The sequence below is a fragment of the Pogoniulus pusillus genome, chromosome 26 (genome assembly GCF_015220805.1).
Source record: "Pogoniulus pusillus isolate bPogPus1 chromosome 26, bPogPus1.pri, whole genome shotgun sequence".
Lineage (NCBI taxonomy): Eukaryota > Metazoa > Chordata > Aves > Piciformes > Lybiidae > Pogoniulus > Pogoniulus pusillus.
This window is the reverse complement of record NC_087289.1, coordinates 2,685,912-2,698,190: the sequence shown is the minus strand read 5'-3', so window position 1 is coordinate 2,698,190 and position 12,279 is coordinate 2,685,912. Positions and strand designations below refer to the sequence as shown.

Here is a 12,279-nt window from a genome sequence, read left to right as displayed (position 1 = left end):
CCAGGGACAGGACAAGGGGCAATGGGTGGAAGTTGAGGCATAGCAGGGTCCATATGAACCTAATGAAGAACTTTTTCCCTGTGAGGGTGACAGAGCACTGGAACAGGCTGCCCAGGGAGGTTGTGAAGTCTCCCTCTCTGGAGATATTCAAGAACCATCTGGATGTGTTCCAGTGTGATCTGCTGTAGGTGATCCTACTCTGGCAGGGGGGTTGGACCAGATGATCTTTCAAGGTCCCTTCCAGCCCCTGACATTCTATGTTTTATAAAACCTATCTCTAAATTCTCCTGATACAACCTGAAAACCACAGATGTGATAACATCCTACTAAATACTTGTCATTTGCTCAGTACTTTAAAATATTTCTTTTAGAGTGACCTACTACAGAATCTAATTGAACAATGTTTACTGTTTTAAAAAGCAAGACTCTAACAGATGCATGACTGCTCTGGTTTTATCCACAAGGGAGAGGAAAAAAAAGAAAGCAAAAGGAACCCAGAATCCATTTCCTGCGTGTCTTAACTTCCCTGGCAAGGTGCAACTTTCTCACAAGGCATTTAAATCTTCTCACATGTCAACTGAAACACCTTTAAATACTTCTCTGAGACAATTTACTAATGGTTTGTGACAACAAGCACTGATCACAGACTATGAGTAGCCTGCTAATAGCATTAAATATCACACAAGCACTACTGGACTTTTCAGTTTGCCATCACCTTTACATACTCTAGGTCCAACGCTGCTCATGCTGTTAGTATCAGAGTCCTATTGAGAAATGGAAACTTTTACTCTTTAATGTAGCAACTGGAAAAAAAATGCCAACCCCATTATTAAGCTAACCTAAGTGATTAATTACTGCTCTGAAACATGAAAGCTTTGTTTAGTGGCAAGTCAGTCACTTGAGAGGCTGAAAGAGCTGTAGGTTGTTTCTTTTTTTAGTAGCCAAACACAGAATTCAAACCAAACTACAGAGGCAAAGGAGAGAAACTCAGTTCTGCACAGCTGCCCCATAAACAAAACACAGTAATAATATCTCCCAGTTAACAATCTGAGGTCACACAGGAAGCATTACTTTGTGACATTTTGGCAAAGTATGACAAAATGAAACCAACCTCCCAGCCTTAAACACTGCCAAGGATCACTGCACAATAAATCTTCTGATCCTAGCATGTCATTTGTTTCATCATCTTGAAAATCACATCAGAATGTAAGCAAAAAGCACTTGACCTGCATTACTTAAGACAAGTTTGCACACTGCTGGTAGTGAACTAATTGTAGTTTCCCCTCTGCTCTTTATTTCAAGTGTTTGGCCAAAAAAAACCCAATACATCAAGATTTATTTCTTTATGTGCTTTCTACTGAGTCCCTCTGCCTGCTATTTTGGTTGCTCCAGATGCTCCCTCCAAACCACACAGGATGTATGCATGCACACCCCTAAAAGAACACCACTTGGCATTTCTGCAGCCACAACCTGCTTATAGGAGGCATTTACAAGAAACTTCAGAATTGATAAAATGTAACAATGGAAAAAGTTACTGGCCCCAAAAATTAATCCTTATATTGCTAAGACTAGAGCCTACCTTATGAGGACAGACTGAGGGAGCTGGAGCTCTAGCTTGGAGACTGAGGGGTGACCTTATTCACTTTGACAAAGAGGCAAAAGGGCAGTGTTGGGAGGATGGAACCAGGCTCTGCCCAGTGCAGTCCAAGGATAGGAGAAGGGGCAATGGGTGCAAGCTGGAGCACAGGAGGTTCCATGTGAACATAAGGAGAAACTTTTCTTGCTCCCCAGGTTAAGAGGGACAGAGATCTGCTGGAGAAGGCCCAGCAGAGGGCTACAAGGATGATTAGGAGACTGGAACACTGCCTGATGAGGAGAGGCTGAGGGACCTGGGGCTGTTTAGTCTGGAGAAGAGAAAACTCAGAGGGGATTTATTAAATGTTTATAACTATCTGAGGGCTGGGGGTCAGGAGTAGGGGGACAGGCTCTGCTCACTGCTCCCTGGGATAGGAGAAGGAGCAATGGATGGCAACTGCAGCACAGGAGGTTCCACCTCAACACAAGGGGCAACTTCTTGACTGTAAAGGTCACAGAGCCCTGGCACAGGCTCCCCAGAGAGGTTGTGGAGCCTCCTTCTCTGGAGCCTTTCAAGGGCTGTCTGGATGCTTTCCTCTGTGACCTGCGCTAGATTCTATGGTCCTGCTGTGGCAGGGAGGTTGGACTTGATGATCTCTTTAGGTCCCTCTCATCCCCCAACATCCTGTGAGCCTGTGACTGTGACAGAGCTCTGGAACTGGCTGCCCAGAGAGGTTTTGGAGTCTCCACCTCTGGAGACACTCAGAATCTGCCTGGATGTGTTCCTGTGTGACCTGCTCCAGCAGGAGCACTGGTCTGGATGATCTTTCAAGGTCCCTTCCAACCTCTGACACTCTGTGATACTTTCAAGTAATCTACACTATTCTTCCTTTGATCTGATGTACTTGAACAACATCTTCCATTAAATGTATACAAAGTTCACCATACAGGAAGTTATTAGGGAGGGGTGTTTTAACTCATAGCTATTGTATCTTTTCTTTTTCATCTCACCTCACAAAACTTTGCCTTTGTGAGCTTCTCAACAGGAAGAGGCTTGCCATCTTGAAAATTGGTGAGAATCAGTGCAATAGTAGTAAGTGTTTTACCCTGCAAAAGAGGAAGAAACATCATATTTTCCTGAGATGAAAATGAACCAAACAACCAATGTGATGGTTTGGGTGTTACCTGCCCCCTCACACTTAAGAAAATCACCCAGACTAGACTCAGCCTAGCTGGAAATGAGAATGAAGCTTTATATTTACAGCTTAGCACAATATACAAGCAGGTATTTACTCTCTCTATATATATGTATGTATAACTATATACAGAAATATACAAGTTAAAAAGCAATACAGAAACATAACAACCCTCCCAGAAACCAGAGTCCCCAGGAGGGACTCCCAGCCACCCTTCCGCCTGCTTTCCACCCCTCTGCCTTATCCCAGACTTTGCCTTACGTTCAAGATGAGGCTGGAGAATCAGCCAGGGGGGTTAGGAAGCAGACAGATTAGCTACATAGACCGCAGGTTAGAGAGAGAAGTGCAGGCAGCCAGAGAGAGCAACTCTGATATCTATATTTATGTTCCTGTTTTTATACATCTCAGCAAGCCTATGAGTGCAGCAGACATCACCACTGGTTCCTTTTCACAGCCTAGCATCTAATTCTTCTCACCAAAATATTCCAGCTAGCTTCAAACTAAAACAACCAATCAATCAAAACACACAGAATCATGCTGGACAAAAAAAAACCCACTCAAGCTTGTTAACTACTCTTACCAGCCCCATATCATCAGCTAATATTCCTCCAAGGACATTCTTGGGTCTCTTCTTTTCTGCAAAATTTGTAAGTGTGTTGTAATAGAAGTCACTTCTCTCTTCCCAGAAGGGTGGTAAATGGTTGCTGTTCTCACGTGAAACCATCCAAGCTAAAGCCTGCTTCTGATGGGGAAGCAAGGGTGTGCCAACAGCCTGCAAATTAAAGAGACAGGTTAGGCATTATTTGCAAATGAAATCTGGCATTCCACTTGTGGAAGAAGTTTTATCTACTCATTTGTTTTCTCCCTGTGTCCAGACACAGGTCAACATGCATCTAGATGTGTAAAGTGTCTCTAGTCTCATAGAAAACTGTTTCCAGTACCTCTGCTCCTTCCATTTCACAGGTTTTGTCATCTTCCTTCAGATCCTCAAACAATTTGTCAAATTCACTTTTAAGCTGTATAAATGGACAGGAAAAAAAAAAACCCCATGGCAATTAAAATCATTGGCAGTTGAAAATAAGCTCACTAAATAATCAATGGCTGTTAAATTACAAATGCCTGTCATGTGGTAATCAATACAGATAACTCTACCAGTTTAGATAAATCTAACTTAATTTAGATCTACCTTTTATTTGCTGGAATGTAGTTTGTTAGCTACTGTTTTGACTTATGTTTTTATACATCTCAGTAAGCCTGTGAGGGAAGTAGACATCACCATTGTTTTCCTTTTACAGCCTATAATCTAGTTCTTCTCACCAAAACATTCTAGCTAGCTTCAAACTAGCACAATCTACCTTTCATTTGCTGGAATATAGTTTGTTAGCTACTGTTAGATACAAATTAAGTTGAGTTTTTCCAGGGCAAGCCCATGCCAATACAAGCAAGAGCTTGAGAAGGGATGGCTAAATACGCTCACACCCTTGTACACCACTCACTGAAGTTAACTACTTCTAACTTGAAAGAGCAAACAGAAAGCAAAACCAAAACTAAACCACCACCCAACCCTTTGCCAAATCTAAAGATGAAAGTCTGGAAGTCAGATTTGATTTTCATTCAGTATTTTAACATATTCATTATCTGGTAAAGCATTAGGATAGAGAAAGGACAACACATCCCCATGACAATGTAAACCGATTACTGAACAGCCAAAATCTCCCCAAATTACATGAGACTGAGAAATATCTGCAAATCTGTGGTTTAGAAAAGGAAAACAGAAGTAAAAGACCTCTACTTCACAAGCATTGTTTTATTAACTTAAACCCTCCCACTGTTAAAACTCCAATTTCCAGGTGTTTAAGTGTGAAATCCAAACCTGTTCTGTGGTCAGCTGCACAGCAGCATGAACTGGAGCGCTGTAACTTGGACCAGCTCTCCCAGAAACCCACTTTGATCCAAAGCCACCTTCTGAACCTATTGTGATGAAAAAGACAGTATTTTGAAACACACCAGTATGACAACTTCCCAGTCCCAACCTTCACTGCTTCCTGAGTGACAATGCTAATTGGATTGTGGGCTGCGAGGCCACCTTCCACCATTTGTCTTTTAGCCTCAATTTATCCTCTACTTCCCAAAGGCTTCCTCCACAAAGCTTCCTAAGACCCACAGGAAACATGTGAGCCATGGGGCAGGATCCTTTGACACGGCAACCAGGGCTTAAAAAATCATGTCACATGGCAATGCAAAATGGGTTTTTATTCTTTACTGTTAATTATGCACAATAGAATCTGTAAGACAAAATCTGAAAGCTGGCTACAGCTAAAATAGATCTGCTATGAGGACAGGTTGGGGCTGTTCAGTCTGGAGAGGAGAAGGCTCCAAGGAGACCTTATTGTGACCTTCCAGTATCTGAATGGGGCTACAAGAAAGATGGTAAGGGACTTTTTAGGGTCTCGGTGACAGAACTAGGGGGAATGCAGAAAAACTAGAAGTGGTTGATTCAGATTGCATGTTAGGAAGAAGTTCTTCAGCATGAGAGTGGCGAGATACTGGAATAGGTTGCTCAGGGAGGTGGTGGAAGCCCCATCCCTGGAGGTCTTTAAGGCCAGGCTGGATGTGACTCTGAGCAACCTGATCTAGTGTGAGGTGTCCCTGCCCATGGCGGGGGGATTGGAACTAGATGATCCCTGAAGTCCCTTCCAGCCCTGACAATTCTGTGATACTGTGATCTGTCCTCACCAGGTGTTTATTGCATCCTCACTCCTGACTATCACTGTCTCAGCAAAGTGCACAGGTGCTTTACACACAAGTCTGGCTCTGCAAACCATCAGGTCTGCTAAGCTAATTGTTCAAATATCTCTATTTGCTCAAGTACCTCATCTCTATTTGCTCACACCTCACTAGTAGGATACACATCCTAGCATTCCCCTAAAAAGCAGCACCATCCCTAAACTCTCATCCTGTGAAAAATGTTTAAGCTGTTTCTTTACCAAAATTACAAGTTTCAAGTCTGGGGAAATGCTGGGAATCGTTATGGACTTTCAAGGAACTTGTGGAATCAAGCAACAGAACATCAGAAATGTAGGTTGCTCAAATGCTTCTCCACTTGAGGGTGGTTAGAGTCTGGAACAGGCTGCACAGGAGGCTATGGATGGCTCCTCCCTAGGGGTGTTCAAGGCCAGGCTGGATGAGATATTGAGCAGCCAAGCCACAGAATCACAGAACCATGCAGGTTGGAAAAGACTCTCAGGATCACTAAGTCCAACCTAGAACCCTACTCTGCAAGATTTCCCTTAAACCATATCCCTAAGCAGCACATCCAAACAACCCTTAAACACATCCAGGCTGGGTGACTCCACCACCTCCCTGGGCAGCTCATTCCACTCCCTGACCACTCTATCCTTGAAAAACTTTTTCCTAATATCCAATCTAAACCTCTCCAGCTTCAGCTTGAGGCCATTCCCTCTTGTTCTGTCTCAAATTACCTGTGAGAAGAGCCCAGCAGCAGCCTCTCCACAACGTTCCTTCAGGTAGTTGTAGACACAGTCTAGTTGAAAGGTATCCCTGCCCATGGTGGGGAGGTTGGAGTAAATGATCTCCAAAGCCCTTTCCAACCTAAGCCATTCTATGATTACATGATGATAAAAGCTAGGACAGAAAAGTATCCTACCTGTGAAGTTTAAAATGAATAGCTCAAGTTGTGCTGGGGGAGGTCTAGGCTGGATTTTAGGAGGAAGTTCTTGCCAGAGAGAGTGATTGGCATTGGAATGAGCTGCCCAGGGAGGTGGTGGAGGCACCATCCCGGGATGTGCTGAAGCAAAGCCTGTATGGGGCACTTAGTGCCATAATCTGGTTGATTGGATAGGGCTGGGTGACAGGTTGGATTCAAAAAGCTTGGAGGTGTCTTCCAACCTGTTTGATTCTATGATTATTCCACAACTAAGCCAAAAAACAATTTAGTGAATGCCAACATTATGATGAAAATTAAGTCCTTAAAGATTTCTTTCAACCAGTGGCAAAATTAATCTGAGTATATGAAAAGGAAAAAAAAGCAATCTGTAAGACTTACCTTTCATAGGAGGAGCTAGTTTAAATCCATGCCTTTTTAGCTCATTCAACACTGCTTCCTTGTTTTCTTCTCTTCCCCAAAAGCTCATCTGTACAGGCATGGTAAAAGTATTTTTTGCTCCATAAGGGACAACTCTGACCAAAAAAACAGGAAAAAAAAAACCACACAGTAGTAATATATATTTTTTTTAATGTACCAAACTTTGTTATTTCTGCAGCAATCAGTGCAATAGTAGTAAATGTTTTACCCTGCCTAAGAGGAAAGAACATCCTATTTTCCAGAGATGATAATGAACCAGACAAGTAATCAATCAAAAAACACACACAGGCATGCTGGCCCAAAAAAACCCAACAACACTCAAGCAAGAGCAACTCCAAAGTGCTTCTTTTCATCAAAACACAACGTTCCAGATAGGTTTTAGTGTCTGTACTGCACAAACCTTTTACACAGACCACCACAGGCAATTAATTTAAAAGCTCCACAACAACCTCTGAGGAATTTGCTCTCACTACTGCCTCTACATTTTAACATCTATAGGAAAGAACAACCTGTGTGCAAGCAGTCTGAAAACACAAAGCTTTAATCCTACTGCCAAAAGACGAACACCTAGAAAGGGTTATCAGAACTTGCTAGGAGTAACAAAACTCATTTCCTTTTTTTCTATTCTTAGAACTAAAAGCTCAATCTGAACACTTACCCTTCGACTACTGCTAGTTTGTTGTCCATAATGCCTGCCAGTGCTGCTGCTAGTTCTTTTTTGATGTGGCCCACCTGCTCTCCATTCACGTTGTTTACTTTCACCGCGTTTTTGTCATAAGGATTGTTGGGCTCCCTCTGAAGCGCAACCATCTCGTTGTTATTCACCTAACCAAGCAAAACAAACAAATGCCAGAACACATGCATTTGGCTGAAAACTACAGGCAGAAATAGGATGAAAAGCTCAACATGAGCCAGCAGTGTGTGCACAACCCAGACAGCAACCGCGTCCTAGGCTGCAGCAAGAGCAGTGTGGGCAGCAGGGCAAGGGAGGAGATTCTGCCCCTTGGCTCTGCTCTCCTCGGACCCCACCTGCAGAACTGTGTGCAGTCCTGCAGCCCCCAACACAAGAATGGCATAGAACTGTTGGAGCCAGTCCAGAGGAGGCCACAAAGATGCTCAGAGGGCTGCAGCAGCTCTGCTATGAGGACAGGCTATGAGAGTTGGGGCTCTGCAGCCTGGAGAAGAGAAGGCTTCGAGGAGAGCTTGGAGTGGCCTTCCAGTATCTGAAGGGGGCTTACAGGAAGACTGGGGAGGGACTATTGACAAGGTCTTGCAATGATAGGATGAGGAGGAATGGGTCTAACCTGGCAGAGGGGAGATTGAAACTGGATGTTAGGAAGAAGTTCTTTACAGTGAGGGTTGTGAGACACTGGCACAGGTTGCCCAGGGAGGTTGTGGCTGCTCCCTCCCTGGAGGTGTTCAGGACCAGGTTGGATGAGGCCTTGAACAACCTGTTCTAGTGGGAGGTGTCCCTGCCTATGGCAGGGGGTTGGAACATGATGATCTTTGAGGTCCCTTCCAGCCTAAACCATTCTGTGATTCTAAATATCTAACATAAATTTTCCCTAACTACTGCTGAGATTAAAGATGAATTGGGCAGAGCATTCTGTTCAGTCTACCAACCTTCCACTTACTCAAAATACCAGAAGCTGCCTGCTAAGTGTCACCAATTTAAAAGAGATTCCGGAGAGCAGCAACTACCTTCAGTGGCAACTACATTTTGTAAGGGAACAGACATCCTCTTGTGTCCATGTAAACAATTCAGATCACAGAATGTCAATGGTTGGAAGGGACCTCTAGAGATCACCAAGTTCAACCCCTCCTGACAAAGCAGAATCACCCAGGGCAGATCCCACAGGAATGTGAGTTTTGAAAGTCTCCAGAGGAGACTCCATAACCTCTCTGGGCAACCTGTTCCAATGCTCTATCACACTCACAATAAAGAAGTCTCTCCCTGTGGTGAGGTAGAACAAAACAGTTCAAATCTAATTTCTTGTCTTCAGTCACTTTCACTACGTGGGTGAGCAGAGCTACCAAATGATTAACCCGGATTTGCTACCTTAAAGTTTCCAACTGAAGCGTTAGATGAAGTACTTCCAGTGAATAGCATTAAACACAGCAACTTAGGAGATAAATAATCCATTAAAATTCCACATGAACACAGCTCTCAGGATTTCTGAGCAGTAACCACACATATTCTATCTGAAGCTGACAACTTTCCCTGCTGCTTTGATATGAATCATGCACTTACGATCCCCGTGTAGTACCGCAGCCCAACCACGCTTCCTCGCAGAGTTCCATACAGGACAGCAGAGTCTGTATCCTCCTCTGTTCCAGAAGTGTCACCTACAGGGAGAAAGTCTTCCAACCCAAGACTGGAATGAAAAGCAGAAGAGGATGAATGGGAATAGTTTCTCTGCCCTCTGGAGATGTTATATTGAGAGTGTCCTCTTGCAAAGCCTCTGCAGAAGGACAAAGTGTGAAATATTAGACCTTTACTTTAACATTAATAGAACTATTTCTTGCAATTTGTTTTACACCTTTACATGAGGCTACCTATAAACCCCAGATTTACAGCCTTGTCGAGGTAATCTTTTACCTGAAAACATTCAAATGAAGTTTTACATTAGGAGAAAACTTTTGTCTGCAATTTTTCAATCCCAAATAAATTAGTTTAAACCCATTACAAGAAAGACCAGACAAAAGTTTAACTAACTAAACTATGGTATTTGTGCATTCCACCCTACCTTCCCTCACAGGATAATCTTTATCATCAATCATAGAATCAACCTGCTTGGAAGAGACTTCCAAGATCATCCAGTCCAACCTAGCACCCAGCCCTATCCAGTCAACAGACCATGGCACCAAGTGCCTCAGCCAGTCTTTTCTTGAACACCTCCAGGGACAGTGACTCCACCACCTCCTTGGGCAGCCCATTCCAATGGCAAATCACTCTCTCTGTGAAGATCTTCCTCCTAACATCCAGCCTATACTTCCCCTGGCACAACTTGAGACTGTGTCCCCTTGTTCTGTTGCTGGTTACCTGGCAGAAGAGACCAACCCCACCTGGCTATTTTTCTCATTTAAGAAAAAAGGTTAATCCTCCACCCTGGTGATACTTAACTCTGCATAATTTCATCCATAAACTCTGAAATACTACATCTGCTCCCTATGTATGTATTAAGCTTGCCTTAATATCTGTCATTAATACTTTAGAATGATCAGCTAGTCCAGCCTAACCCAGGCAATCACACCATGGAACTCTAACACAAGCTTAGGTCACCAGGTCCCCCTTTTGCTGAAGGGATGCACCCTGCAACTCATGCTGCAGTGCATGAAGAAATGGAAGCATCCTCTGGCCATGTGGTCAGTGCATGTTTGACTGCAGATCAACACACTACCTACTGGTTTTGCCAAGTAATTTGTAGACTAAAATCTCAATATGACCTTCAACTGATACACAATAAACAGCCCTCAGATATTTGTAAACATTTAATATAAGCTTATAAATATCTGAGGGTCAGGAGGAGGGGGACAGGCTCTGCTCACTGCTCCCTGGGATAGGACAAGGAGCAATGGATGGAAGCTGCAGCACAGAAGGTTCCAGCTCAACACAAGGAGGAACTTCTTGACTGTAAGGGTCACAGAGCACTGGCACAGGCTCCCCAGAAAGGTTGTGGAGTCTCCTTCTCTGGAGCCTTTCAAGGCCTGTCTGGATGCTTTCCTCTGTGACCTGAGCTATGTTGTATAGTCCTGCTGTGGCAGGGGGCTTGGACTTGATAATCATTTTGGTTCCCTTCAGACCCCTGACATCCTGTGAGCCTGTGATCTCTTTGGGTCCCCTCCAACCCCTGACATCCTTTAATCCTGTGTAATCATGACCTTTGGTATATCCCAAAGTACCCTCTGGTGTTGCTGGATCAATAGAAGCTCACAGAACTGTTGAGGTGGGAAGAGACCTTCGAGATCATGAAGTCCAACTGGTCACCTTAAGCCCACAATCCCACCACTCCTGCTAAGTGCCACCTCCACACATCTTTTAAATACCTGCAGGGACTGCACCACTGCACAGGCAGGACTCTTTCAGTCTTTGGTAACCCCTTCTGTGAAGAAAGTTTTCCTGATACCCATCATGAACGTCCCCTGGCACAACCTGAGGACAAAGGTCCCTGTCATCTGCATCAAAAAGAATTAGTTTCCATACACAAGTCATTGAGAACTTGGCAGAGTCATCTGTGCTTTCACAGGATCACAGGATGTCAGGGGCTGGAAAAGATCCGAAGAGACCATCGAGTCCAAGCCCCCTGCCAGAGCAGGACCATGCAATCTAGCTCAGGTCCTGCTCCAGAGAAGGAGACTCCACAACCTCTCTGGGGAGCCTGTGCCAGTGCTCTGTGCCCCTTACAGTACGGGAGTCAGGGTTTCTTTTGCAGACGCCATCTAAAACGAGTGCAGAAGTGCTCCGACAAACACCAACGCGCGCAGTTTGGCTCGCAGAAGCGAAGCCTCCGCCGCTTTGCCGAGCAGCCAGCAGGGGGCGCCACCCAGGAGCTGTTTTGCCAGCGCCCTGCGGCCAGCTCTCCGCCAGCCCCGCCACAACGCAGGCGTCCCAGGAACGACCCTGGCAGCCGGCAGCGACCACCACACGGGTAAGGCGGCGGTGGCTGAGCTTCCATGCGGCCACCTCAGCTCGCCCCGCCGCCAGCACCTGCCCGACCGCCGCTCGCAGGACGAGGCGGCCCAGCAGAAGAGAGCCCCGCTGCGGTGCACGCACAGCAAAGCACAGCACCCGCCGCCACCCCCCCGTCTCACTTGGGCAGCCTCCACGACATGGCACTAGCACGATCCGAGCGCCGCAGCGCCCAGGCAGCGCTGCTCGGCCGTCCGCGCTCCGCTGCCCACCGCAGCAAGCACCAACCGCTGCCGGAGGCCCCGCAGGCCCTGCCAATGAGAGCCTGGTGGGCAGGACCAGGCTGCGGGTTCGCCGCAGCCCCCTTCCGGCGGCAGGCACCGCTGGGGCCGGAACCGGCTGCGGCGTTCGGCGCTTCCTTTAAGCGCTCCTCCCGGAGCGCTTCCCGGCCGTGCCGATGGCTTTTGGTTGCTCTATCATAATCCAGTGCCCTTTCGTAAAGATAATAGCTTTTTACTGTTGATAAATTAGAACTAGAACGTAAACGTTAATTTTAGTAGGTTATTCATAAAAGGAAAACCCCAAAGATAAAAAGGATAAATTATCATAGAATGGTTTAGGTTGGAAGGGATCTCAAAGCTTGTCCAGTTCCAACTCCCTGCCATAGGCAGGGACACCTCCCACTGGAAGAGGTCACTCAAGGCCTTGAACCTGGCCTTGAACACCTCCAGGGAGGGAGCAGCCACAACCTCCCTGGGCAACCTGTGCCAGTG

At 45.5% G+C, this 12,279-nt stretch overlaps 1 protein-coding gene across 3 annotated transcripts in view; it reads right to left on the bottom strand.

Annotated features, from left to right (window-relative positions):
- HLTF (helicase like transcription factor) overlaps positions 1-11,806 on the bottom strand; it is a 30,660-nt gene extending 18,854 nt beyond the window's left edge. For 2 of the 3 annotated variants that reach the window (XM_064165562.1, XM_064165564.1), the window contains exons 1-9: positions 11,689-11,806; positions 9,128-9,251; positions 7,535-7,701; positions 6,838-6,971; positions 4,645-4,745; positions 3,713-3,787; positions 3,352-3,543; positions 2,587-2,682; positions 716-764 (exon numbers count right to left, since the gene is read on the bottom strand). In XM_064165562.1, the coding sequence (XP_064021632.1) occupies positions 716-764; positions 2,587-2,682; positions 3,352-3,543; positions 3,713-3,787; positions 4,645-4,745; positions 6,838-6,971; positions 7,535-7,701; positions 9,128-9,251; positions 11,689-11,708 (958 nt within the window). In that variant the 5' untranslated portion in view covers positions 11,709-11,806. The remainder of the gene's footprint in view (positions 1-715; positions 765-2,586; positions 2,683-3,351; positions 3,544-3,712; positions 3,788-4,644; positions 4,746-6,837; positions 6,972-7,534; positions 7,702-9,127; positions 9,252-11,688) is intronic. The other variant, XM_064165563.1, reaches the window with a different exon arrangement.
- Positions 11,807-12,279: the final 473 nt, after the last annotated feature.